The following is a 26,858-nucleotide window of genomic DNA, read 5'->3' on the forward strand; positions in this document are numbered from 1 at the left end:
GGGGCCACCTGGGCAGAATGCAGAGACACACCCTCCCCCCTCTCTCTCGGTCTTCTGACCAAAGGAGGAGGCTGGGAGCTGCTCTGCAGAACATCCTAGAAGAGAAAGCTTTCTCCTTGGGGACAGCGCAACACAGTGAGCAAATGGGCTGAAGAAATGCATCCGCCACCCTACATACACCTCAGCTCTGCCCCCCGTGGCCTGAGGACAACCAGCCCCTTCATCTCGAGGTCCTCAGGGACGAGGGACATGCTGTTTGTCTCACGGGGACAGTGGGCTCCCCCACTGTGGGCTGAACACAGAGGTGGGACGTCTACACCCAGACACCAACTTTCACGACCCCACTGACCCGCCTTTTGTGAGAACTCGGGATGGGCCGACCCCTGAGAAAGGATGTGAAATCCAAATGTTTACGGGAAATTAATAAGAATCTTCATCTACATCTTATCACAGGTCCCCCCAGGCCCTGGAAACACTACAGGGAATTACTCCTACGCATGTGGGAAGGTACAGGGGCCTCAAGGCTTCCCGTGTGCCAAATTCCTCTAAATCATGTTAGATGTACAATTTTTTTCTATATTCAAGACAGAAAAAAGGGGAAAATGTAATAGCTCATCTCATCCAAGAAGCAGAACCCCCTGGAACTGAAATTATCTGGAGAAATCACCATGGAGGTCATTCACCAAGCCATGATACACCAGCTGGATCTCACACGGGGGCCACTAAGGACTCGCGAGATCGCACGTATGGTTGGGGAACGGGGACTCTCGAAAGTGCAGGGGCTGAGCTAGGACTCGCATTTCGGAGAGCACACAGCGAGTGGCCCTCTCGATTCCTTCTGCCCCTTCTAGTAAAACGGCTTTCTCAGAAAATAAGCCAAATGCCCTACGATCAAGGCCACCTGCACGCTTCCCACGGGCTTCACCAAGGATGAGGGACAGGTGCACACTCACCATGATGTCCCCTTTCAGCAGCTGGGCAGGCTCGATGGCGATGTAGATCCTGCTCTGGGTTTCCGGGCCAACGTTGCTTCGGGACACACAAGAAGGTAGAGCGTAATGCAATTTCATGATTTAACGAAAAGAATCCCTTTTGAGAAAAGCGACCGCACAGCTCAAACTCGGAGAGGACACAAAATATCCCGCGTGGCTCAGGAATGCACCTCCCGGGGGTCTGTCCAGCATGCGGAGCGTGCACGTCTGTAAATAGCTGACCACGTGACTGCGAAGGTGCCACCCGCGTGCGGGTCCGCCGTGAGTCCAGACACGTGACAACAGCTCGTTCCGACCCTACCACTCACTCACGTTCTATTAATGTCCACAAAACACTGACGCAAGCAGACAAGAAAGCAAACCAGGAAAGCCCAGAGACTCGTACAAATTCTGAGGGCACGTGTCTGCCCGTTGCCGAAAACGCGCAGGGGACAGAAAGGCACACCGTCAGGGGACTCCGGTGTGCGGGCCTCCCCTCCCTCCAGGCTCTGCGTCCACACCCCTTCCTGGAGCCAACCGTGCACCTGCCGCCCGCCGGGCACCCCCCGCTCGACGCCCCCACCCCTTCCCGCGGACAGGCGGCTCCGGGAGGTGCATTTCCAGGGAGCACAGCACTTACTAGATCCCGGACGTGTACACGGGCTGCATGGCTTGGTAGAGCTTCAGAAAGGGCCGGCACACTGAAAGAGAGAGTTGTCTGTGAGGCGCAGGACCGGACGGACAGATGGCAGTTTGACAAACAGCAAGAGAGAGGCGTCCTGGGGCAAGGTGACCCCCGTGCTGCGTCCGCGCTTTGGGGAAGCGGCAATGGCGTTGGGCCGCCGAGTAACGGAGGGTGGGGCTCCTGCGGAAAGGTCCTGCTGCCCCTCCCTGGGCCCCCGCACACGGCGACCAGGATGCTTGGACGGGGAAGGGAGGGAAGGCAGGCCCGTAAAGCGCGGGGTCCGGACGGGCCAGCAGGTCTGGAGACACTGCTGTGTGTGGACACTCACCTCCGCCCGCGTCGAAGTTGGGAGTGCCGTGCAGGATGACAAAATGCAGGAACAGTGGCGAGGCGTTCATCTTCACCGACCCCGACAGGAGCCCGCTGAGAAACTGCACGTACCTGCAACGGACAGCGGCTCAGGGCTCCCACAGGTGCCCCCACGGCTCCGAGCCCACGCGGGCCTGCCCGCGCACGGAGGCCAGAGCCTGCTACCCCGGGGTACTGCGAGGGGACCCAGCCCCACTGCCCACAGCCAAGGGGGTCTCGACCTCCACGTCTGACCCTGGAGAGCACAGCCCGGGCACGCGACCCTGCGGGGATCCCTGGATGCCCCCCACGGAACGTGGCCGAGCGCCCAGTGCAGAACCATGGGTCCTATGCTGGCTCTGCTCCCCCACCGCCGGCAGCCCCTCTGCCCCCAACCCAGAGCCACGCAGGGTCAGGCCACGGGGCTGTCACGGTCCCCCCCCAGAGCCACGCAGGGTCAGGCCACGGGGCTGTCACGGTCCCCCCCCAGAGCCACACAGGGTCAGGCCACGGGGCTGTCACGGTCCCCCCCCCAGAGCCACACGGGGTCAGGCCACGGGGCTGTCACGGTCCCCCCCCCAGAGCCACACGGGGTCAGGCCACGGGGCTGTCACGGTCCCCCCCCAGAGCCACACGGGGTCAGGCCACGGGGCTGTCACGGTCCCCCCCAGAGCCACGCGGGGTCAGGCCACGGGGCTGTCAGGGTCCCCCCCCAGAGCCACACGGGGTCAGGCCACGGGGCTGTCAGGGTCCCCCCCCAAGAGCCACACGGGGTCAGGCCACGGGGCTGTCACGGTCCCCCCCCCAGAGCCACACGGGGTCAGGCCACGGGGCTGTCACGGTCCCCCCCCCAGAGCCACACGGGGTCAGGCCACGGGGCTGTCACGGTCCCCCCCCCAGAGCCACGCGGGGTCAGGCCACGGGGCTGTCACGGTCCCCCCCAGAGCCATGCAGGGTCAGGCCACGGGGCTGTCACGGTCCCCCTCTCCCGTAAGCACCTCACCCCGCTAAAGGCAGCAGGATCACTCTGCCCTCACCTCCCACCCCATGGGGAGACCCCAGGCAGGCTCTGTGCCGCTCATGGCCGGGGGCCTATCGCCAAGCAGACGTGGGTTTTGTGATGTGGTAAAGGTCACCCTGAGGCTTATAATCAGCATGCCTGTGACCAGAAAGTTCATTAAAGAAAAACTAACCCAACCCCCTCCCGACCACACCACTAAGAGACGGACGCATGACAAAGGTCATTCGTGTATTTATTTCTATAAAGCATGTGGACAGAGTGGAGACTGCACCCTTGTCCCCTCCCTCCAGCTGTGACGGTCACGTCCACGGCTAAAGCTTTACGTCGATGAGCCCAAGCTCAGCACAGGGCCCATGGCTCTGCGTGCCCAGCCACGGGCCTGCTCCCCCCCAGCCTGGGACGCTGACCCAGAGGCAGCACGTCGCGCCCCCCTAACAGTCTCCGGGGCCCACAGGCAGCTAGCTGACGATCAGCAAACCCCAAACACAGAGCCAAGCAGCCAGCAGCCGCCCCCCTACCACGTGCCCGCATGCTGCTCGGTCCGCGCACAGCGCCAGCCCCCCGGGCGCATCGCAGCGTGCTAGGGACACTGGATCCATGACCCAATATCTCCCCTCTCTACGCCCCGATTTTACTCCAGTGTCCACGTCAGGGAGGGGTGAGAAGACGTTTCACAGAGAAACACACACAGGACGTTTATGAATCGTCCACTGGGGCGGCCTCGTCCTATTGTCCACAAAAGCAGCACGCACGCAGATGCCCCCTCAGAACACGCACGTCCTCCGCAAGCCGACGCGGCAGCTGTGGCCGGAGCCCGTGGCCTGGCTAGCGGAGGCCGGACACGGAGGGCCGATAACTGGGCCACGTGTGTTCATGGCCACCAGGAAGCGCCTGTTGCACCCAAGAAAAGCAAAGCAATTCCCGGGTGAAGACAGGAGGAACAAAAGAAAAGGCAAGGCTTGCGCCACCAGTTCATCCAGCCCGCTGGGAACGCGGGGTTCACCTGCGGCGAAGGGGTGTGAGCCTGAGAGTTCCCCTAGCACACAGCGTAGGCGCCCTGTTCCAAACAGCTCCTCGGCCTCCCACCCTCTCCTCTTTCTTTGGAGGAAAGGAACTCCCTGTGATGAGTTTTCCACGCCTCATCTCAACTAGCAAGAAGGTGCAGGAACCGCGCGTGTCCGGGCGGGGGACTAACTGCCAGCACGTGCGTCACTCCCGTGCCAGCAACGCGTGCCTTACCACCAGTGCCGAGAGCCGAAATTTATCGTTGGAATTTCCTCGAATCTCCCTAAACACGTGATCCGCACCTGACACCGCTCAGCTCTCCCTGAACACGTGTGCACATGCGCGTATCAAAGCTAGCATGACCACGTCACGTGGCTCAGCAGGAAGAGCCGCCGTAAGGGCACATCTTTTCCTGAGCCTTCCTGTCTTCACCTCCACGGTGCTCACGGGGTGCACAGATGGCGCGGAGACGCGGGCTGGGACCCAAGCTTGCTGGTTACCCAGTATTATTCCCCAGCGCTCCCATCCCTGCTGTGGCAGGAGGCCCAGCGGGAGGGCCACCCTGGCTCCAAGCTCGAGAAACCCATAGGCCGCAGTGGGCATGCTCCCCGAGGAGAGAGGACAGGTGCCCGCTCCCTTGTATCTGCCCTGTCTCCCGTGCACGTGCTCTTTCAGACACACAAGGCATGTCAAAAGCCAAATAAAGCTATACTGGGAAATGTCCGGCTATCAGACACACCCAGGAATCCTAGTTTCTGCAGGCCCACACCTTTTACCAGGCAGGGTCGGACACGGGAATAACCCCATCGCAGGCCTCCTTGGGATCCCCTCTGCCCCGCAGCCCTGGGAAGGTCAGCTCGTAAGCCCAGTATTAAATAAGTGAAGGCTTGGAGGAGGCTTGCTGTTGAGGCCCCAAGCGTCCCAGGCCACAAACCCCCAGCAAGCTAATTTATTCACTCTTGCCACAAAACCCCCTTTGAAATGGGTTTCTTGAGCTCAGTCCCTCGGGGTAGCAGGGACCACAGGGAGGGTTCCCATCACAGCATTTATCCCACAAATGTGGCCAGCCTGGGCTCCTCTGGACTCAAAGCGCCTCCAGATGTATCGTATGCACTGACTCAGCCATCTACCTACTCGATAATGGTTTGTGAGCATCTCCCATTGCAGGAGCTGGGTGGATAGCATTCCTCTCATCTGCGGGTGCAGGAAGATTTGCCAAGGAACGCAGAATAGAACCCACACCACCGTTACACATTGTAAATGCTATAGCTTCTGGTGCACACAGACAGGAAGGGCACGTGAAAGCCATGGGCTTGCTACGGTGAGAAAACGCTTTTCCATGTTCTACACTCTTGCACCGCTATTACAAAGCTCTAGTAAGTCATAACAGCAAAAAGAAGAAAATAAGGCAAACATTCTTCCCTGGTGGGTGCTGAGCATTTTGAGTGGATGGAAAGAATAAAAATCATATGATGGTCTCAATAGACACAGAAAAAACAAAATACAACATCCATTTAGGATAAAAAGTCACAAAGTGGGTATAGAAGGAACACCCCTCCACATAATAAAGGCTGTGCATGACAAACCCACAGCTAACACCACACTCAATAGTGAAAAACTGAAAACTTTTCCTCTAAGATCAGGAACAAGACAAGGATGCCCGCTCTTACTACTTTTAATCAACATAGTGTTGAAGTCCCAGCCACAGCAATCAGACAAGAAAAAGAAATGAAAGTCATCCAAATCAGAAAGAAAGATTTCAAACTGTTACAGTTTGCAAATGACATGATATTATACACGGAAAACCCTAAAGACTCCCCTCAAAAATTGTTGGAATAAATAAAATTAGTAAAGTCACAGGATACAAAATTAATATACATGAATCTGTTGCATTTCTATATAATAATGCACTACCCCCCCAAAAAATGAAGAAACAACCCATTTACGATAGCATCAAGAAGAGTGAAATATCTAAGAATAAATTTAACCAAGGAGGTGAAAGACCTGTGAACTGAAAACTATAAGACATTATGGAAAAAACTGAAAAAGACACAAACGGGAAAATGCTCCATCCTCATGGATGGGAAGAATTAATACTGTTAACATCGATCTATAGATTCAATGCAATGCATATCAATATTCCAATGGCATTTTTCACAAAAATAGAAAGAAAATGAAATTTGTATGGAACTGGGGAGCCTGGGTAGCTCAGTGGGTTAAGGGTCCTACTCTTGATCTCAGCTCAGGTCATGATCTTAGGGTCATGGGATAGAGCCCCGCATCGGGCTCCACACTCCGCAGGGAATCTGATTGAGATTCTCTCCCTCCCTCTCTCTCTGCCCCTCCTAAAATAAGTAAGTAAACTCTTTAAAAGAAATGGGCAAAAGAACTCTGGAAAACAGTATGGAGGTTCCTCAAAAAGTTGAAAATAGAGCTACCATACGATCCAGCAATTGCACTACTGGGTATTTACCCCAAAGATACAAATGTAGGGATCCGAAGGGGTACGTGCACCCTGATGTTTATAGCAGCAATGTCCACAATAGCCAAACTGTGGAAAGAGCCAAGATGTCCGTCGACAGATGAATGGATAAAGAAGATGTGGTATATATATACAATGGAATATTATGCAGCCATCAAAAGGAATGAAATCTTGCCATTTGCAACGACGTGGATGGAACTGGAGGGTATTATGCTGAGCGAAATAAGTCAAACAGAGAAAGACATGTATCATATGACCTCACTGATATGAGGAATTCTTAATCTCAGGAAACAAACTGAGGGTTGCTGGAGTGGGGGGTGGGGTGGGAGGGATGGGGTGGCCGGGTGATAGACATTGGGGAGGGTATGTGCTATGGTGAGAGCTGTGAATTGTGCAAGACTGTTGAATCTCAGATCTGTACCTCTGAAACAAATAATACATTATATGTTAAGAAAAAAAAAGAAGAAGATAGCAGGAGGGGAAGAATGAAGGTGGGGAAATCGGAGGGGGAGACGAACCATGAGAAACAATGGACTCTGAAAAACAAACTGAGGGTTCTAGAGGGGAGGGGGGTGGGAGGATGGGTTGGCCTGGTGATGGGTATTAAGGAGGGCACGTTCTGCATGGAGCACTGGGTGTTATGCACAAACAATGAATCATGGAACACTATATCTAAAACTAATGATGTAATGTATGGGGATTAACATAACAATAAAAAAATTATAAAAAAAAGAAATGGGCAAAAGATCTGAATAGACATTTTTCAAAAAAAGACATCCAGACGGCCAACAGACATATGAAAAGATGCTCAGCATCACTCATCATCAGGGAAATGTAAATCAAAACCACAATGAAATATCACCTCACACCTGTCAGAATGGCTAAAATCAACACGGAAAACAAGAGGTGTTGGCGAGGATGCGGAGAAAGGGGACCCCTCGTGCCCTGTTGGTGGGAATGCAAGCTGCCCAGCCACTGCGGACAACAGTATGGAGGGTCCTCAACAAGCTAAACATAGAAATACCATATGGTCCAGTAATCCCACTACTGGGCTATTTACCTGATGAAACAAAAACACAATCTGCACCCCGTGTTCACTGCAGCGATACTGACTGCTGCCCAGATATGGAGGCAACCCGAGTGTCTGCCCGTGGATGGATGGATGGATGGATGGAGGGATGGATGGATGGATGGATGGATGGAGGGATGGATGGATGGATGGATGGATGGAGGGAGGGATGGATGGATGGATGGATGGATGGAGGGAGGGATGGATGGATGGATGGATGGATGGATGGATGGATGGATGGAGGGATGGATGGATGGAGGGATGGATGGATGGATGGATGGATGGAGGGATGGATGGATGGATGGAGGGATGGATGGATGGATGGATGGAGGGAGGGAGGGATGGAGGGATGGATGGATGGATGGAGGGAGGGATGGAGGGATGGATGGATGGAGGGGTGGAGGGATGGATGGATGGATGGAGGTGTGGTGTTATGTGTATCACAGAATATGAATCAGCTATAAAGAGAGGATGAAATCCCGCCATCTGCAACAACGTGGATGGACCTCGAAGGTACTACGCATAGCAAAATAAATCAGACAAAAAAAGACACTTATATGTGGAATCTAGAAAACAGAACGAATGAACAAACAAAATAAGCTCAAGAGCTCACAGATGCAGAGAATAGAGTGGTGGTTGCCAGAGGCAGGGGTTGCTGGATGGGCAAAGGGAGGGAAGGAAGACAGGGGCGGGGGGGGGAGGACAGGGGGAAGGGGGAGGGAAGGAGGGGTGAGGGGAAGGAGGGAGAGGAGATGGGTCTGACCGCAAACAGGCCCAGACACTGGGAACTCCCGGGATAAAAGGAGGAGATGCCCCTTGCGGCCTGGAAATCCCTTTCCCAGATGGAAATATCGAGGCCCGGCTCCTGACCAAAACACACCCGTGACCGGCCTCCTGGATGCGGAACCCTCCATCTCCCCTCCATCTCAGCCACGCCCGCGGGCACCCGGGGGAGCTGACGGAAGGGTCAGGCGCACAAGATGGGAAAGCATCCTGGCAACCATCTTGACAATTCTTGGCCAATTCCTCGCTGTTCGCTTTAAAATGAAAGTGTGGTGACTACGTGCTTGGCTCCATGTCACCTTGTGCAAAGAGCTGGGTCTGGGAGGAGGGCGGCTAGGGCCCTCCTCAGCCGGGCCCGGGGGGTGCGTGGGCTCACCTGGGGGCGCACGGCAGGAGGAAGTCTGCTCCCCAGGGCCCTTCGCAGCACCGACTGAGCATCTCCCAGGGGGCCGAGCCGAGCTCCAGAGAGGGGGTGGTGGGTGGGCCAGGGAGGCCAATGTGAGGAAAGGGCCCCGGACCTCAGGGGCTGACGGCCTAGCGCAGGAGTCGGCCAAACACAAACCTGCCCATGAGGCCACATTCATTCTCGTGTTAGGTCCGCCACCGCCGTGACGGGAGACCACGTGGCCTGCGAGGCCCAGACCAGCCACTCGCCAGCCCGTTACAGACACGGTTTGCCGACCCCCGGTCCAGCAGACGGAACCCAGTTCCAACATCATGGCATGAATCCATACCGGCCCTGAGCGTGGAGGACCCAACGTGGAGCGTGGAGCACGTGGGGGACTCCTGGGTCCGCCTCTCAGAGCCAGGCAGGGCCAGGGGCTCCCATGCCACCCACGTGCACGGGGGCTCTTCTTCACTGCTGGCCACCCACCAGCCCTCCCCACCTCCGCTTGGCTGGTCAGGGGAGATGGCCCTCTTGTCCCCACTTTCTGAAACGTAGAATCTCACTGTCCCGTTTGCTCTGGCTCGGGGACACATACATACCGTTTCTGGGAAGGCTGCATTAAAGCTGAAACTTTATCATCGTAGAACTTCTTCATCGCAAACCTGTCGAGGGCCTGGTCGGCACTGAGAAAGGAGAGAGAGAGAGAGAGAGAGAGACGCAGCATTCAGCGTGGACGCCGTGGGTGGCGGGCTGGCGGGGACAGGTGCTATGGCCCGCAGGCCTGGAACGCCGTCCAACACAGCAGCACCCTCTCTCCTTCCCACAGGCGGGCACGGGGCTGGCATCCCGAACTGTCCCATTGCCACACCGGCCCCATGACAGCAGGGAAGCAGCAGAGGGCTCTGCATGAGTGTCAGGATCCCGAGGGTTTGGGGCACACCCGGAGACCACGGTTAGTGACAGCCAGCAAGCCCCCGGGGCCAGCTCGGGACCCGCAGGGAGTCACGACTCTCAGCAGGCCTGAGGGGGTCAGACGGCGGCGGCCCATGAGGGTGGCGAGCTTCCAAGCCCTCATGGCTGCACATCGTGGTCCTCAAGCCTCAGCCACAGGCAACCCTGCTCCCCAACGACCCAAAGCCCACAAGCAGAGCGCACTCAGCAGGATCCTCAGGAGACCCGGTAGCCGGGCATTCACGGGTCTGCCTGATCTGACTTCAGATACATCGTGGGACATGGGTGTAAGAGGTCACGGAACTGAGTCTTGTTTGAGCCCAAAGCTTCCCTGAAAATCTGACGGCAGTTGGGCCCTCCCCTTGCAGCATGCATGCATGCACCCCTGCAGAACACGGGGATTCACCACGTGCGTTTGTCCTGGGCTGCACTGGCGGGGCTGTCCCAGAAAGAAGGTCCCCTTCAGCACTGAGCATTCACCGTATCGAGGGCGTTATGTTTCTAAGCTGAAATGTGCCCACCCTCACTTGTATGCATTCCTCTTCCCGGAGCTCACAGGTCTTACCAAATGCTGACAATGCATTTCTGGCATGTGTGTGTGCGTGTGTGTGTGTGTGTGTGTGTGTGTGTTCAGAACTAACATCACTGTCAGCATTAGGAGTGTTCCCGCTGACAGTCTCCCTGAACGCTCGTCTCCAGGGTGCTGACCCAAGAGCCTTCCTGCTACTTGCTGATTTCTAGTTTCTGATGCAATCTCGAGCGCGGTTAATGACAGAGGTTTTAGAAATGCGTGCTCCCCGTGACGGCTTCTGGGAATGTCATCTAAGCGGGGAAGCGGAGAAATGATCGAGGACACATGTATGTGTGAGAGGCTGGTCATCACGGCAAGCTCCGAGCAGGGAATCACGAGAAGCTACCTCGACGGGGACAATCCACCCGTGCCTAACGACCTAACACCGCCTCCACACACGGGGCCGGGCCGCCACCTCTACGAGGCCGGGGCGCACGTTCGGGAAAGAGTGGTGATTGAGAAAAACAGGGTGGAGCCACGCTGCTGGGGCGGAAATGTGAGGGCGACGCCGAGCAGGGTCCGCACGTCTGGGCTCAGCTGGGGGACTCGGTGTGAGCAGCAACCTCGGGCTCTGGCGCACACACAAACCCTTATTATCACCGAGAAGGGATCTGGGTTTCACGGGCGCTTGGGTTTCCTCCCTGGCAGGCACCAGCTCCACAGTTTGTGTCCAGAGAAAACACGTGGAAAGTCAGATTTCACTCCTTGCTGCTGGAAAGGGCAGGATTTATCGGCTAATGTGAACAGAGCCTGTATGTCCTCAGCGTGGAGCGGCCCTTGCCTCACAATGCAGCCATTGAAACGACAGGGTAAATGCAAACCCACAAAGAACGATATTTCTGGACTGGATTTCAGTGGGAGTGAGATGTGTGCTTGGGGCGCTGTGTGTCTGGGGGCACCGTGTGTCTTGGGGCACTGCACGTCTCGGGGGCACCGTGCGTCTGGGGGCACTGCACGTCTAGGGGGCACCGTGCGTCTGGGGGCACCGTGTGTCCGGGGGCGCTGCGTGTCTGGGGGCACCGTGTGTCTGGGGGCACTGTGCGTCCGGGGGTACCGCGCATCCGGGGGCACCGTGTGTCCGGGGACACTGCACGTCCAGGGGCACCGTGTGTCTAGAGGCACCAGGGATTTCGGGGCACTGCGCCTCTGCAGACACCACGAGCCCCCCCAGCGCCAGCAGGTTCCCACTAGCCTTGCTGTGCCCGCCGTCCCAGCCTCCTGTGGGCAGGTCCCCTGGTGGCTCTTCCACCTCCTGCGGACCAGACGAGACCGGGCTTCCCGCTCACAGGCCGGGAGACCATGAGCACGCCTAAGCCTCGGTCTTGTCACCTGTAAAGTACGAGTGGTGACAACTGCCCCCTGGGTTACCCCGGAGGACTGAGGGAGAAAAGACAAATCTGCAGAGCACTTCCCGGAGACCCAGGGCACGCAAAGCACGGCGGCCGTGGCCACTCGGCTTTACAGGGTAGAAGGTGCTCAGTGAGACTGCGCGGGTCTTGCTTCCAGTACTGGTCCCGTCCACCCCTACGGTTTCTGTTGGAGACGGACAGTGCGCTCACTTTACTTCCACCGCTGCCACCGAAACGTCAGCATGAGGCAGACAGAGCCGCACATCCTCAGCTGGGGCTGGTTTCCCGGCCGAGCCGCCCCCCCAGACCTGCCGGCAGCCCCGGCAGTGCGGACGCCCCATGTACCTGGCCGAGACGTTGGTGAAGTGCATGTAGGATGATATGACCACGCCGATGCGTCCCTTTCCGCCCTGCAGGAGACAAAAGAGGGACTCGGTTTCTCTCGACTCCCGTGGCAGAGGTGGAAGGCTCATTCGCTCGGGATGACAAAGAGCTTGCATTGCTGGGGAGCCACCCTCAGCTTCCTCTGGTCCTGGCTCCGGGGGACGGCCTTACCCAGCCCAGCAGGCAGCGGACACGCCGGGAGCCCGCGGCAGGAGCCAGCGCCGCCTGGGGCATCCGTGGGCGCCCCGAGGGCAGATCTGCACAGAGGCGGCCAGTCAGCTCACCAGGTCCCACCGGGGCCACAAGAACGTGCCGGGGAGGAAGCACTTAGCGTGATTTCACTACAGGTGACAGAGACCTGAACGCCCGCCTCATGGGCTGAGGGCTCTGAGTGCACGCAGCCCCGGAGAGCCCAGAGGGCATCACCCCGCTGCCCCCCTGACCCAGCCCTGCCCAGTTCCACCGGAACCACGACCCCGACATGCAGGGCTCAGCCCGCGACCACAGATACACACGGCCCAGATGGGAAGCTGCCAGAACCCCAGGCCAACGGGACCCACAGGAGGGGGTGTGTGGAAGCACCACGGCCGTGACAGGCCACCCACACCCAGAGCCATGGACTGCCACCTTCTGGAACATACTGCCAAGACCCAGATCAACGGTCAGCAAACCACAGTCCACAAGCCACTTCTGCCCACCCCGGGTCCTGCAACCTGCGAGCCACGAGTTGTCATGTTTTAGAACAAGTGAAGAAGAATCAAAAGAAGCAGAAGAATACCCTTCTGTGACACACGAAGCACCGAAAGCTCAACCGTCACGGTCCGCAAATAAAGTCTGACGGAACACGGCCACGCCTGTCCGTTCAGGCGCATCGGGGGCTAGATCCACAGGCAACGGCAGGTGTGAGCAGTTACGACGAGACCCTGCAGCCCCCAGAGCCCAAACTATCTGCTGTCTGGGTTTTTCACGAGTTAGGCAAGCCAGAGAGAGGAGCACACGTGCTCGTCCCCACGTCTGTCCTGGAAAAGAAACAGCTGAGCAAACCCAGTCCACACCTCCGAGGGGCCCACGACAGTGTGTGACCGTCACCCAGAGCCCACGCCTCTCTGTCCCATGCACGTCAGGCTACAAGCAAACACCTCCTCTGTCACGTCGGGCGCGCGTGGGGCACACGCAGCTGCCATGCTCGGGCAAGTCCCTGCGTTTCTGGTGACTCCTGAGAGGCCGAACTCGAGCAGGACCGTCAGAACCACTGACTGCACCACTTGCCGAGGGGGTGGCCTTCCCCAGCGACTCAAAACCAAACAGCATGGGGGACAAAGCCTTCCAGAGGAGCTGCCGGCTAGGTCCGCTCAGCCAGTCGCCAGCAGGTGGAGGTGAGGGGGCCCGGCGCAAAGCCGCACAAACCCGCCCTGCGCAGCGGACAGGAGGGCAGGGCCGTCCCCATGCTGGGCCTGGGTCTGCCCTCCCCCCAGCCAGGGGCCCAGCTCCACTCCCGTTCCTGGCACACACAGCAGGAAGCGCACCTTCCTCGGAGCTCACGGGTTTGGGCAAATGATCCTGATCTCACCCCCGCCACGAGCTAGATGCACTTCTGTTAATGTCGACATCTGGAAGGTCACGTGAAGTGAAGACTTCTCTCTCAGGGCACATTTTCTAGAATGTCTCGGGAAGGGCTCGCATGTCCCCAGAACGGAGCAAGAGAGGAGCAAATAGTTTTCAAACTCCCGACGTGCTCCTGATAAATCCCGCTAACAAGACTTGTCCCGGGGCACCCGGGTGGCTCAGTCGGTGAAGCATCTGCCTTCAGCTCGGGTCGTGATCCCGGGGTCCTGGGATCGAGCCCCGCATCGGACTCCCTGCTCGGCGGGGAGCCTGCTTCTCCCTCTGCCCCTCCCTTCCTCCTCGTGCACATGCACCATGCACACATACTCTCTCAAATAAATAAATAAAATCTTTAATTTAAAAAAAAAAAAAAGACTTGTCCAGAGAGCCAAGCGTTGGGTAGGACCAGCACGTGTTTTGGAGATCTCTCTGCAGTGTCTGTCACCTGTGATGCAGATATTATAAAGGATACCATAACCGACTTCATTAAAAAGTGAAGTCAGTGACCAAAATGGGACACGTGGTTAAGGAGAGCTTCTCAAAGTCCGGCACGCCAGAATCTTCTGGGGGCCCCGGCAGGCAGCAGGTCGGGGTGAACGGGACCTGCACTTCTCACCTGATCCAGGTAGCTGGGCTGCTCCCCCCTCCCCCGCCCCCAGGGAATGCTGCTCAGAAAGCCCAGTGCACTGAGCTCCGGGAGGAGCATCCTCAAATCACCAGGCCAAGCCTGATGGAAAGCAGTTTGTTTTAACTGACAAGAACTGGTTAAAAAAAAAAAAAAAAAAAAAGCCTATTTTCTTTTGAAGTTTGCACCAAAACACAAATCTGGAGAGGAGATCCTTAATATAATGCGACCCTAAAAGGCCCCAGTGAACGTAATTTCGTAAGAAAACGAATAGGGGACCTGACTGTTTGCTGGAGAAGGTAATCAAGTCAGGTGTGAGAAGAAGCAAGAAAAGTGAGAAAGAAACAGCACACCCATTCGTGTGCACCTGCCAGGATTTGCTCAGAGCCGGGGTCCCGCCGCACACCACGACCCAGGCCCGCCGCCTTCCTACAGACCTCACGCGAGCGAGTCTCAGAACCCCTAGGGGACAGTGGCTCAGACGGCCCAACGTAGCTTGAGGGGAAGGGTCTCTGCACCTCAACTCCACAAGGCAATGGATTTTCCTGCAGCTTTTGAATGTGCAAAAATCCGAAAAAGAGACATTTCAAGAAGGAATCGTCCACATGTTCGTGATGTTCCAAGGGTCACAGGAACATGGTGTGTCACGTACAAAGTGAGGAGGGGCACCTTCCTTCTGGGAGCACCGTCCCTTCCCAAAGTGCCTCCCACAGGCTGCACCGCATGGCAGGTCTGCGTCCTTCATGGAGGGTCCAGGGGGGCTTCCCCGCTCAGGACAGTGGTGTTCCGTCGAGCCCTGTTCTCCACCCATCAGACCCGAGGACTGGGAAGTGCAGGAAGGCAGCGAGAAACCAGAGGAGTAAGAGGAAAGCTCCCAGGAGGTCGGAGATCAGGTGCAGCCAGGACGGAGGTGCGCCCTCCCCCCGGCCAGCATTGGCCACCCTGCCGGGCGCGGCCAGCTCCCATCCCCCTCGAGCGGCCGGCTGGGCGAGGACCACGCGTTCGCAGCAAACAGCATCCCAGGCTTAGATGGATCAACTATAGCAGGACTCAGACAGCCCCGCACGTCCTTGGCCGCTCCTTCTCAAAAGGGCTTTCCAAAAAAAACCAAACCGCGTAAAGATAAAATGGTTCACTATCGTCCATGCCTTTCGTTCATTTCAAAATGTCCAGCTATGCGTTCATTGACCCAAGGCCTGCAAATTCTAGAGCCAAACTCCGGGAGAGCGAGGACAAACACCGGCAGATCCAGACATGGGCGTGAAAGGCGGTCCCCGCGGGGCCCCGAGCACGGGGCACACTCACCCTGCAGTGGATGACCACCACGTGCTGGGGGTCGCTGTTCAGCCAGGACTCCTGCGCCTTGCAGATGGTGCACACCTGGTCCAGGGGTGGCGCGTGCAGCTCCGGCCAGCCCACGTCCAGGATCTGCAAGGAGAGACGGGCTCTCTACCAAAACCCTGCCGCGAGTTCCTTTCCTAAAGCCTGCTGGGAGTGTGGCCAGGAGCCTTCACTGAGAAGGAACACGGGGCGGATTACGTTGCCCCCGTGAGACGTCCATCCCCATCTTATCTGCTCTCCAGCAGCTGGGACGGCTATTCTAGAAAGGGCTTTCAGAGCCGCTAATGGGGCATGGCTCGTGGGGAGGGCCGAGGCCGGGCCAGATCTGAAACGGGAGTTCTTGGCCGGAGCTGCGGCCAAAATTCCTCTGTGCAGACTGAAATTGCAGTCTGGGAAAATGCAGGGAGCTGTTCCCCACGCACCGCGCGGATGATGTCTCAGAGAGCAGCCCGTCCTGCGTGCTTGAAGAAAACATGCCCCTCTCAGGACCGGAGTGTGCCCACGAGGGAGGAAGCACCGTGAGCCCGGGTTACAGTTCGGAGCAGGAACAGAGACGGTCCTCACCGCGTGACGCAGAACACAGCGTGTCCTTGCACGGGAAACAGCCTCCCCGAGCAACCTGACACCCTCCACCACCCCCCAGCGATGCAAAATACGTCCTATTCCACCTTCCTTTTCTTAAGGGGAGAGGTCTCTTCTATAAAAGTAACAGAAACAGTGCAAAATGATGGGAAAATTTCAGAAAAATGCCAGGAAGCTGGAAAATATCGCATACCCCTTCCACCACGTAGGGGTAACAGCTACAACACTGATGAATTCCTTAGATTTTTTTCTATGTGTCGAGCAGAGCCGAGATGCTATTATCCAGGACTTCTATATCCTACTTTTGTTACCTAGCATTAAAATAGGCAATTCACCAATGCACCATATATTCTTATTCCAACAGCTGCAGAATATCCCGACATGTGGAATACATACACGACATATACCCTAACTCACATGTATACACAAGCTTAAAGACTTCCCCTAAATCTTTGCTACGAAAAAGATGAACGCTTGGAGGGGAGCATGTGAAGGCAGCAGGAGGGAGACCCTGGAGGTAGAAATGGTCTGTGGATCCCACCAACATCAGCTTCTGGCACTAACACTTTATTACTAGTTAATGCGTGGTGTTACCACTGGAGAAGACGGGGTCTGGGGCTACGTGGGATCGCTCTGTGTAATTCTGCAATGTCCCGTAAATCTATAATTATTTCAAACTAAAGAAATTAATTTAGGGGCGCCTGGGTGGCTCAGTTGTTAGGTGTCTGCCTTCGGCTCAGGTCATGATCCCGGGGTCCTGGGATCGAGCCCTACATCGGGCTCCCTGCTCAGTGGGGAGCCTGCTTCTTCCTCTCCCACTCCCCCTGCTTGTGTTCCCTCTCTCGCTGTCTCTCTGTCAAATAAATAAAATCTTTAAAAAAATAAAAAAAGAAAGAAATTAATTTAAAAATGACCCACGGGGGCACCTGACTGGCTCAGTCAGCAGAGCATGCGACTCTTGATCTCGGGGTGGTGAGTTTGAGCCCCATGATGGGTGCAGAGATTCCTTAACAATAAAAAATCTTAAAAAAAAAAACCAAAAAAACCCACAGGTAAGAACAGTTCCTGATACCCCTTACGAGGTCACAACCCGCAGAGACTTGAACTGTTTTCGCACGAGCAGATATGCTTTGGGGACATCTGACGAAACTCAGAACATAAAGGGTTAAGGTCGTACCTTTGGGTTAAGCTTCGTAAGGTCATATCTCTTTTCAGAAAGGTTTAACACCTGTGAAGGGGAAAGAAAAAGCCATCAGACAAGTCCCCGTCCTCGAAGGGCAAAGAGGAAACGCCCGTTCACACTTCACACGCTGTGTGCCTTCAAGGGACCAAGGATTGTAAAAGATTGAAACGTATATAGAAACGTTATTGTCATGGAATGAAACACAACCAGAACAAATACATAGGGACGGCGGACGGAATTGTGCGGGACCAGCCATCCCCCGGGAAGCCCGGTTGCTGGGGGGGGGGGACGGAGGCAGCGAGGGCCAGAGCCGGCGGGGACCCCACCATGCTGCAGCAGGCCTGGGAGAGGAGATCAGGTCCCCTCACGGCAGAGACAGCTGAGCTCGGGGCCTGTGCAGGTCTGCTTGGGACGCGCGGCTCTGCCCTGACCTAGGTCCACAGCCCCTCTAACTGGACCAAGCTGCTGCACTGTCCCATTTAAGGACCAGGCTCCTGCCTTCCGGGGCCCAGGGCCCTCCTGGGTATCTGGGGACAGTGAACAGAGGGCGGACGGAGGGCAGGCGCAGGGACCAGGAGAGAGCTGACCCCTGGGCCAGGATTCCGGAGGAGGGGGACCGTTCCTGCAGAGCAGACTGCCCCGGGCAGAAGGCTGCCGTCCTGAAGATGCGGGGCCCCCAGAGCAGAAGTCTGGGTGCTGGGCTGGGACACGCTTTCCCTGCCTGCCATCAGGTCACGCTGAGGACTGCCATCCGGGGAAGAGGCAGGTGCTCAGGGGCCAGGACAGCGCTGCTCGGGCCGCACTGACCGCTCGGGCCGACACAGGCTGCTGGCGGGGGGCCCCTCGGCTCCGCTCTGCCTCTGGGCCGCTCTTGCAGACAGTCATGTAGTCATCCAAAAAGGTGGCAACCTCAGTGTGCCAGGCGGGACAGAGATGAGCAGCTTCAGCAGGTAAGGAGGCCGTGTGGGCACAGGCGCAGACGAAGCGCGGGGACTGTACTTCAGCGCCGTGGTCACACCGGGCAGCCGGGGGACGCACGGGACGCTGGCCCACACCTCCCCAGACGGGGGCTCCCTCCGACCACGTCGCACGCGTCCCCAGGGCACAGCGGCTTCCGGGCGCCCCCCGTCGGTCCTCGTGGCTCAGGTCAGCAGGAGGGAAAGGCTGGGCTCTGACACCAGGATGCCGACCCCCACCGGGGCCGACGGGTCTGTCTGATGCCGCACGCCGGCCACACCGGGGGGCTGCCCACCCGCAGGGCACCCGGGGCGGCGGCCACAGGCACAGCAGGCGGCACGGCGGACAAGAGGTCCAGGGGGAGGAGCCCCAGGGCACCTCCGTGAAACCGGGGGCCCGGAGGACCAGACGCGCAGAGGCAGGGGACCACGACCCCCACAGGCTCAGCAGCCACCCCGAGACATCAGTGACTGCTTCCCATTTCAGCAACTCAGTGTCATCCCAGTTACAGCGCTCCGTGTCCGCCACTGTCCCCGCGCTCAGCGTCTCCGCCCACTCTCCCCGTGCTCACTGTCCCCCGACACTGTCCCTGTGCTTGGTGTCCCTTCACTGTCCCCACGCTCAGCATCCCCCCCCCACTCTCCCCACGCTCGGTGTCCCCCCCCATACTCCCTGTGCTCGGTGTCTCCCCCCACTGTCCCCGTGCTTGGCGTCCCTTCACTGTCCCCGTGCTCGGCGTCCCCCCCCACTCTCCCCACGCTTGATGTCCCCCCCCACTCTCCCCACACTCGGCGTCTGCCCCCCACTCTCCCCACTCTCCCCACGGTGTCCCCCTTCACTGTCCCCACGCTCAGCATCCTCCCCCCACTCTCCCTGTGCTCAGTGTGCCCCCCCCACTGTCCCTGTGCTTGGCGTCCCTTCACTGTCCCCACCTTGGCATCCCCCCCATACTCCCTGTGCTCGGTGTCTCCCCCCACTGTCCCCGTGCTTGGCGTCCCTTCACTGTCCCCGCGCTCAGCATCCCCCCCCACTCTCCCCACTCTCCCCGCGCTCAGCGTCCCCCCTCACTGTCCCCGCGTTTGCGTCCTCCCCCCACTCTCCCCGTGCTCAGCGTCCCCCCCCCCACTGTCCCCGTACTCGGCGTCCCTCATTGTCCTCACAGTCGGTGTCCCCCCGCCGTCCCCACCCTCCCCTCCTGCTCAGTGCCCCCCCCACTCACCAGGTAGTTGTCCCCGTGTTTGGACCTCAGCATCCGCGTCACCTCCTGAAGGCTGTGCAGGTAGGACTCCTCGGAGCAGCCGGCGGGGAAGGACACCGCGATGATGCGCTCAGTGATGTAGGTGAGGTCCAGCTCGCGTCCGTCGTCCATGGTGGGGCTCAGCACCGCGGGCCTAGGAGAGGGGGCCGGTCAGGAGCGGGGTGGGTTCCCGGAGCGGCGGACGCCGAGGCGCCGGCCCGCGGTGCTCACGCGGGAGCCTGTGCAGTCTCTTCCACGTGGTCTCCGGTCACGGGAGCACACGAGCCCAAACGCCCTGCCCGGTCCTCTCTGCGGCACCACCACCACCCCGGCGCATACACGGGGGAGAAGCACACTGTTCCACTGCAGAGGGAGCCCCTCGGGAGGGACCCTGGGGAGGAGCCTGGTCCTCCCTCCTGGGTCGGGTCGGCGCCAGGTGGGGGGGAGCATAAGGCAGGGGGTGGGGATGGCACCAGGTGGGGGGGAGCGTAAGGCAGGGGGTGGGGAGAACAGAGGCCACCGCTGGCTGGCACCCGTAGGGGCTCCCCAGTTCTCGTGTCCCATCCTGGGGCAGCTGTGGAGGCCGCGGAGGGGACCCCCTGGGAAGGGATGTCGGCAGCTGCAAAGACAGGGTGCCTCCCCTGGGAAGGAGAGGCGGCCGGGTCAACAAGCAGGGCTGTGTGCGGGCTCTCTGCTGAGGACACCTGGGGGGGTGGGGGCAGCGGGTGGGAGGGCAGGGGTGCGGAGGCAGGAGGACCGAGCGCTGGACTGCCAAGTTCACTGGGCCTGCAGAGGGGAGGGCCTGCCCACGGGCCCCAGGTGCACCTGCATCACTAGGACGTGCTGTGGGGACCGTGGCCGAGAGCCTTCCCCCTTCCACCCCTTCCTTCTCCGGAAGGACAGGCCCTCAGGGCTGAGGGTGTTTGGGACGAGGTGTTGGGTCAATCCCAACGGGGTGACACCCCACGGCGAAACAATGGAGGGATGCAGGACACACGCAGGATGCTGGTTTTGGTTCACGACTGTCACTGCCATGAGCTCTGGGGGTTTGTGACTGTTGTCTGTTTATTTACTGCCCCTTTTCTATGTGTTTCTCTCCTGATTTTGGAAAAATCCAAAAACATAGAAAACAGTTTTGCAAACCACTATGTACCCATCATCCGACTTCAAAATTAGCCCCCATGCCCCCCACGCCCTGCTACCTCCACCATCACTCTGCTTCGAAGAAATCCCAGACATTCTGTCACTTCATTTATAAATACATTAGTATTTCTTTCTAGAAGATAGAAGCTTTTTAGAAATACCTACAAGGTTGTTATCATACCTAAAAGAAGGAACATCAATCAGATCCAAGATCATAAACTTAATTTTTAAAGCTGATTTATTCAAATCAGGATGTAAACAATCACCAAGATTTTGTTTTGTCTACCTTATGCGCTACAGAGGTATGCAAAAGAGTTTTGATTACTTTTAAAAAATAAATCAGGTTTTTTTAAACATTGATTTAAAAAGTCACAATGCACGTTCTCCGCCAACCGCAGCTCCTGAGGGACCGCCCCACGGGGAGTGCTGGATATGGCCGTCCCAGCAAGCACCTGCCGGGGCGCAGGCAGACAGAGCTCAATGCACCTGCTGGGTTCAACCCTGCAACGCCCCCAACGTTCACTTGCACAATTTCGCCACAGCTGTGCGTGGAAAGAATCGCTTTCCCACAATCTGGGCTTTAATGCTGGGAGGCTGCACCCAGAAAAAGAAAATAAATAAACACTGGATATGTACCACCTTTGAACATTTATTCCTAAAGTCAAAAAAAAAAAAAAAAAAAACTTAAGATGACTACGGAATGAAGTAACACCAAGCTGACCCCGGGCAGGGACACACGGATGAGCTACGCACGGGGCTGGCCACTCACCTGGGTGGTCTGGCACGGCAGAGAGCAGTGGACGGTGCAGAACCCCCCGGAGCCTGCAAACGACAAAGCATGGGTCATTCTCGGTCCCCCGGCCCCAGCCTGCAGCCCGCCAAGAAGGAAGGACACCGCCTGTCCCGGTTTAAGGTGGGAAATCAAACACGGTGACCGTGGGCTCATCCTAAGGCCAGGGAGGGTCTCCGGCATGTCAGGGCATCTCGGCCTGGGGACTGCGGACCCCCAGCCACAGGCTCCCAGAACAGCCCGCAGGACAGGATCCACAGTGGGCTGGACCCACAGGGACGGACTTGTCCCTGTATATAGGTGGCCCTCGACCAAGGTCACGGTTACCATTAACTTTACCACTAGTATATACTTGAAAAAAATGACTAACCACTGTGTCTATGTTTAAGAAGCCCATCGAACAGGGAAAAGCTCCAGCTTGCTTTACAACTTCCACGACCCTTCCCTGTGCGTGTGTGTTAACGCGATACCCGAAGGCTGCATATGTATGACTTCAGGAGACACGCCCAGCCACTGCATGAGTAAGAATCACTTCCCCATTCCAGCAGCGGGGAAACCAAGGCTCAAGAGGTATGCAAGGCTTTGCCCAAGACGGCAGAAGTGGGGAGAGCCCTTCCCACGACAGGGCGGCTCCCCTCTGGGGCCTGCCGTGTGTCCTGGCCCTGTTCTGTGGACCAGCCAGGGCGCAACTCCCCCCGAAGGGGGGCGATGCTGGGAACGTGCACGGCAGGATGCCCAGATCCCCCAGCCCTCCCTCCTGCTTCCCGCCGATCCCGGGCCTGGGGAACCCTTCACAGGCTCGGACACCCCACTTCACCAGCACCCCACTGGGCACCTGGTTCATCCTGGCTACTTCGGGAATGGAGACGGACACTCCCCAGAAGTCACACCAACACTGTGCCTAAGCCAACTGCAAACCAGAGGCCATGATCCAGGCCCCCAGGCAGAGACAGGACCTGGAGGGCGCCCTCCTCCGCGCACAGAATGCCTAGAGTTTGCCCGCTGGCTGTCCCTGGCGGACACATGCCTCTCCTACGTACGTGTCCCCTTACAGACAAGTCTGGGGGCTGACTGAGCCCGCTCCCTTGGTGCCAGGACCCCAAGCAGCACAGGACAGCGGCCCCCAGGAGGTCAGGGAGGCTGGGCCCAAGCTCCCCGAAGCAGCCCTGAGGGGTCCCAGCAGGCCCCCAAGAATCCCCACCCGCATCCCTTGGCATGGATGGATGGCAGACAGATCCATGACAGACAGATGATAGGCACACAGACACAGAGATACGTGCGTGAAAGGCAGACCGCTGAACACACACATGCGCACACACATACACACATATGCACGCGCACACACATGCACACAGACACACATGCACACACATGCGGACACATGCAGACACACATGCACACATGCACACGCACACATATATGCACACATGCACGCGCACACACATGCACAGACACACATGCATGCACACAGACACGCATGCGCACACATGCACACGCGCACACATGCACACATACACATGCACACACATGCACACATGCACACACGTGCACACAGGCGCACGCGCACACACATGCACACATGCACATGCACAGGCATGCACAGGCACACATGCGCACACATGCACACACATGCACACACATGCACACACATGCACACATGCACACACACGAGCACACACATGCACACAGACACACACACACAGCGAGATGGGAAGGCCGGGCCTGCCCACCCTCCCATGGCTCCTCACGCCTACCTGCAGCCACTGCACTGTGCCCTACGTCAATTTAGACCAAACGGATGTGCACAGACCGAGAACCACCAGGCAAGGGCCACGCACGTAAGTGTGTGGATAAAGCACAGATACCTTTCCAACCCCCCCCATCACCCGAGGGGATGACGGGCCAGAACCACCACTCACCGCCCACACCCCCCAGCCCTCGGGTGATAGCTGCAGCTCAGCGTGGAGGGGCCGGGGGTCCCCGCGGGGAGGGGGTCACCTGAAGGGAGTGTGTCTTGGGCAGAGCACAGCGGTGCCCGAACCCTGAAGTGGCATCATTGTGTACCTTGGGGACAGCGAGGGGACGGGCGTGGCCAACAGGTGATGCAGGGGAAGTGACGGGGGTCCCAAGGACAGAGGTCAGCCAGCCCTAGACCCCGGTCCGCCGTTCCACCAGCACGGTGTCCCCTGAGGGCTGACTGAGGTCAGCAAGCACGGCCCCACCTGCCGGGATACCTGGCTTCCAGCAGGAACCCCAGGAAAGCAGACGGGACCGTCCTCGCTGCACAGCCTGGGAAACAGGCATTCAGGAAGACGGTGTTGTAGCAACTTCTCACACCAAACTCGAGACTTCTTCAATCCCCCGGCCCTGGGGGCCCACAGCCCGTGCTGCCGAGCCTGTCCCCGGGCCAGACCAACATCAAGGAGGTCGGGAGAGCTTCTCCTGGAGAGCTAGTCCCGTGGAGCAGCCAGGCTCTGAGACTCGAGGTGCACCACCATCCCCCAATGGGGGGAAACCTAGCCAAGCAGACGACGCACCAGTGACCGGACCCGGGGACGCTGGGATACACTGGGACAGCAGCCCCTCGGCTGCCGGGAAGGTCCGCTGTGCAGCGGACGAGAGGCACGCCCAACCAACGTGACGGGGCACAACTTGCCCGCACACGGCGCTGGTCAGAGGCGGACACGGAGCTCCCTGTCTCTGTGCATCTTCACTCAAAAGTGAAGAATCTACCTGCTCTCGGGGCTCAAAAACCAGGCCCCCGTTTATACACCACAGCACAGTTCGTGGCTTAGGAACGACCCAGAAACCAACTTAGTAAAAGTCTACTGAAGAAGGTCCCTTGTTCACCAGAACCCTACACCCTAACCACGTTCGGGAAGTTTAAGAAAAGCTCTCTTGCGCGAAGACCCCAGGCCTCCCGAGCTGCACGTTTCTCTTGTGTGCTTTTGCAAGAGGAGAGCGGCCGCCCACCTCCCTCGGGAGCCTTCCAAGGACACGCCACTCTTTACGGACCGACACCACGTCTGGAGAGAGAGCAGGTGTTTCCTGCACTCCCGTCTGGTCCCCACCTGCCTCGGCCCGGCCCAGCCCCCTCCACCCCTGGCCGCTTTGGCACGTGCTTATCGCAGCCTGCAACTTCTAAAGGCACCACGAACCCCGAGGGCAAGGGGGTGCCCGGGGAATCTGTGGCAAAGGTTACACCTGCAACAGGTAAACCGCAAAGCCCGTGCTGCCGCATCTCCGCAACGGCCCGGGAGCTCCCCTGCTGGACCCCAAAGTGGTCCTGGGCCCCCGGTGAAGTCACTGGCCTCCCTAGCCATCTGGGGCCAGCCCTGCCGTCCGGGACACGCCGGCAAGCAGCAAAGCGGGCGTTCCACCAGGTAAGCAGTCATTCCATCGGCCCGGAGGGGCTGTCTTGCTCAACACGCTTTTGCAATTATCGACCCTCATTTCTTTGGCTAATGATGTGACTTTTATATAAGAAACAGGCACAGCGAAAGCAATTTTGCAGCCGTGGGACATCAACCCGCACCCATCTTTCGGAAGGGGACGGGGACCACCGTGAGATCTGCACGTAGACACAAGTGTCTTCTATTAAGAGAGGCCCACTGAGCCCGGTGCTCGCTTCCGAGCCGGTTTCCCCCGGGGGGCAGAAGGCAGGGCTGGATGCCTTTTCTCGGGTGGAGCTGGTCCAAGCTTCGTCAAGGCACGAGGCTCCTCGGGCAACGCGGGCTCGGCCAGTTGGCACCCTATGATCGTGGGCAGGTCCTTCACTGCCCCAGCTCCAGCCACACTCCTTGTCTTCCCAGAACAGGAACCCCAGTCCCTACCTCACCTGGGGGTGAGGGACCACGCAAGGCTGGCAGGAAACACCTGCTCTTCGTATGGTGATCCTGCAGTGCCCGTGCTCTAGAAGCCCACCCTCCAGATCCCTGTCCTACACACCCGTCCTCCAGAACCCACCCCCAGCGCCCCATCCTACAGACCCCACCCCCAGCGCCCCATCCTCCAGAACCCCACCCCCAGCGCCCCATCCTACAGAACCCACCCCCAGCGCCCCATCCTACAGAACCCCACCCCCAGCGCCCCATCCTACAGACCCCACCCCCAGCGCCCCATCCTCCAGAACCCACCCCCAGCGCCCCGTCCTCCAGACCCCACCCCCAGCGCCCCATCCTACAGAACCCCACCCCCAGCGCCCCATCCTCCAGAACCCACCCCCAGCGCCCCGTCCTCCAGACCCCACCCCCAGTGCCCCATCCTACAGAACCCCACCCCCAGCGCCCCATCCTACAGAACCCCACCCCCAGCGCCCCATCCTCCAGAACCCCACCCCCAGCGCCCCGTCCTCCAGACCCCACCCCCAGCGCCCCATCCTCCAGAACCCCACCCCCAGCGCCCCGTCCTCCAGACCCCACCCCCAGCGCCCCATCCTACAGAACCCCACCCCCAGCGCCCCATCCTACAGACCCCACCCCCAGCGCCCCATCCTCCAGAACCCACCCCCAGCGCCCCGTCCTCCAGACCCCACCCCCAGCGCCCCATCCTACAGAACCCCACCCCCAGCGCCCCATCCTCCAGAACCCACCCCCAGCGCCCCGTCCTCCAGACCCCACCCCCAGCGCCCCATCCTACAGAACCCCACCCCCAGCGCCCCATCCTCCAGAACCCCACCCCTGCAGTACCATGGCTTTGCAGCTCATAACCTGGCCCCTCTCTAAGAGGACACCGCGGAGGGAAGGCTGGGGAGCTGTGGGACTGATCGCTGATCTTGTCTGGGACCTGATCAGCAGGATGGCAGGGAGCCCATCATCCCTTTCCCTTCTCCGTGGGCACCGCTGGGTCTGTAGCTAAGGGACGCCCAAAGTCAGGCCGTGTGGGCACAAGACGAATGCTCCGAAGCCCTCACTAAGATTCAAGGCCTGCGTCTCAGGAAAGAACGCACAGGGCACTGGGGTCGGGGCACCGCATTCTCACCTAACAGGACTGCTGTCCAGGCCAAAAGACGCGACGGACGTGTGGATCTCCCCATCTCGTATCGCAGCGGCAGCTGATGCGCTCCCATGGGCTTCCGGGAAAAGGGACACTGGACAAACATCTGCACCCATGCCTCGTGGCTAGCAGAGCACGAGGACCACCCGGCTGGCTTACAGAAGGACCAGGCTCGGGGGGCAGGGGTGGGGAGGGCGGTGAGGACAAGCCCCGGATGGGAAGGCGGAGGGAGGACACTGACAGCAAGCCCCCATCACACGGGGGGTAGAACCATACCACACCCCTCTGGGGGCTGTGACCGCAGGGCCACACGGGATGGCCAGTCCTGCAAAGGAAGGAAGGCCTGTCTCTAAGTGTCCGTGTGAGGACTCTGAAGGCTCCGGCTGTGTGACC

General features: G+C 58.6%; 1 protein-coding gene across 8 annotated transcripts in view; it reads right to left on the reverse strand.

The window, feature by feature from the left end:
• Positions 1 to 26,858, reverse strand: part of TNS3 (tensin 3) — a 207,626-nt gene that overhangs the window by 91,442 nt on the left and 89,326 nt on the right. For all 8 annotated transcript variants that reach the window (XM_078059911.1, XM_078059910.1, XM_036102704.2 and 5 more), the window contains 9 exons: positions 21,450 to 21,502; positions 19,520 to 19,691; positions 17,338 to 17,388; positions 15,543 to 15,665; positions 11,969 to 12,033; positions 9,352 to 9,435; positions 1,985 to 2,097; positions 1,612 to 1,672; positions 954 to 1,029 (listed from right to left, as the gene is read on the reverse strand). In XM_078059911.1, the coding sequence (XP_077916037.1) occupies positions 954 to 1,029; positions 1,612 to 1,672; positions 1,985 to 2,097; positions 9,352 to 9,435; positions 11,969 to 12,033; positions 15,543 to 15,665; positions 17,338 to 17,388; positions 19,520 to 19,669 (723 nt within the window). In that variant the 5' untranslated portion in view covers positions 19,670 to 19,691; positions 21,450 to 21,502. The remainder of the gene's footprint in view (positions 1 to 953; positions 1,030 to 1,611; positions 1,673 to 1,984; positions 2,098 to 9,351; positions 9,436 to 11,968; positions 12,034 to 15,542; positions 15,666 to 17,337; positions 17,389 to 19,519; positions 19,692 to 21,449; positions 21,503 to 26,858) is intronic.

Source organism: Halichoerus grypus, chromosome 12 (assembly GCF_964656455.1).
Source record: "Halichoerus grypus chromosome 12, mHalGry1.hap1.1, whole genome shotgun sequence".
Taxonomy (NCBI): Eukaryota; Metazoa; Chordata; class Mammalia; order Carnivora; family Phocidae; genus Halichoerus; species Halichoerus grypus.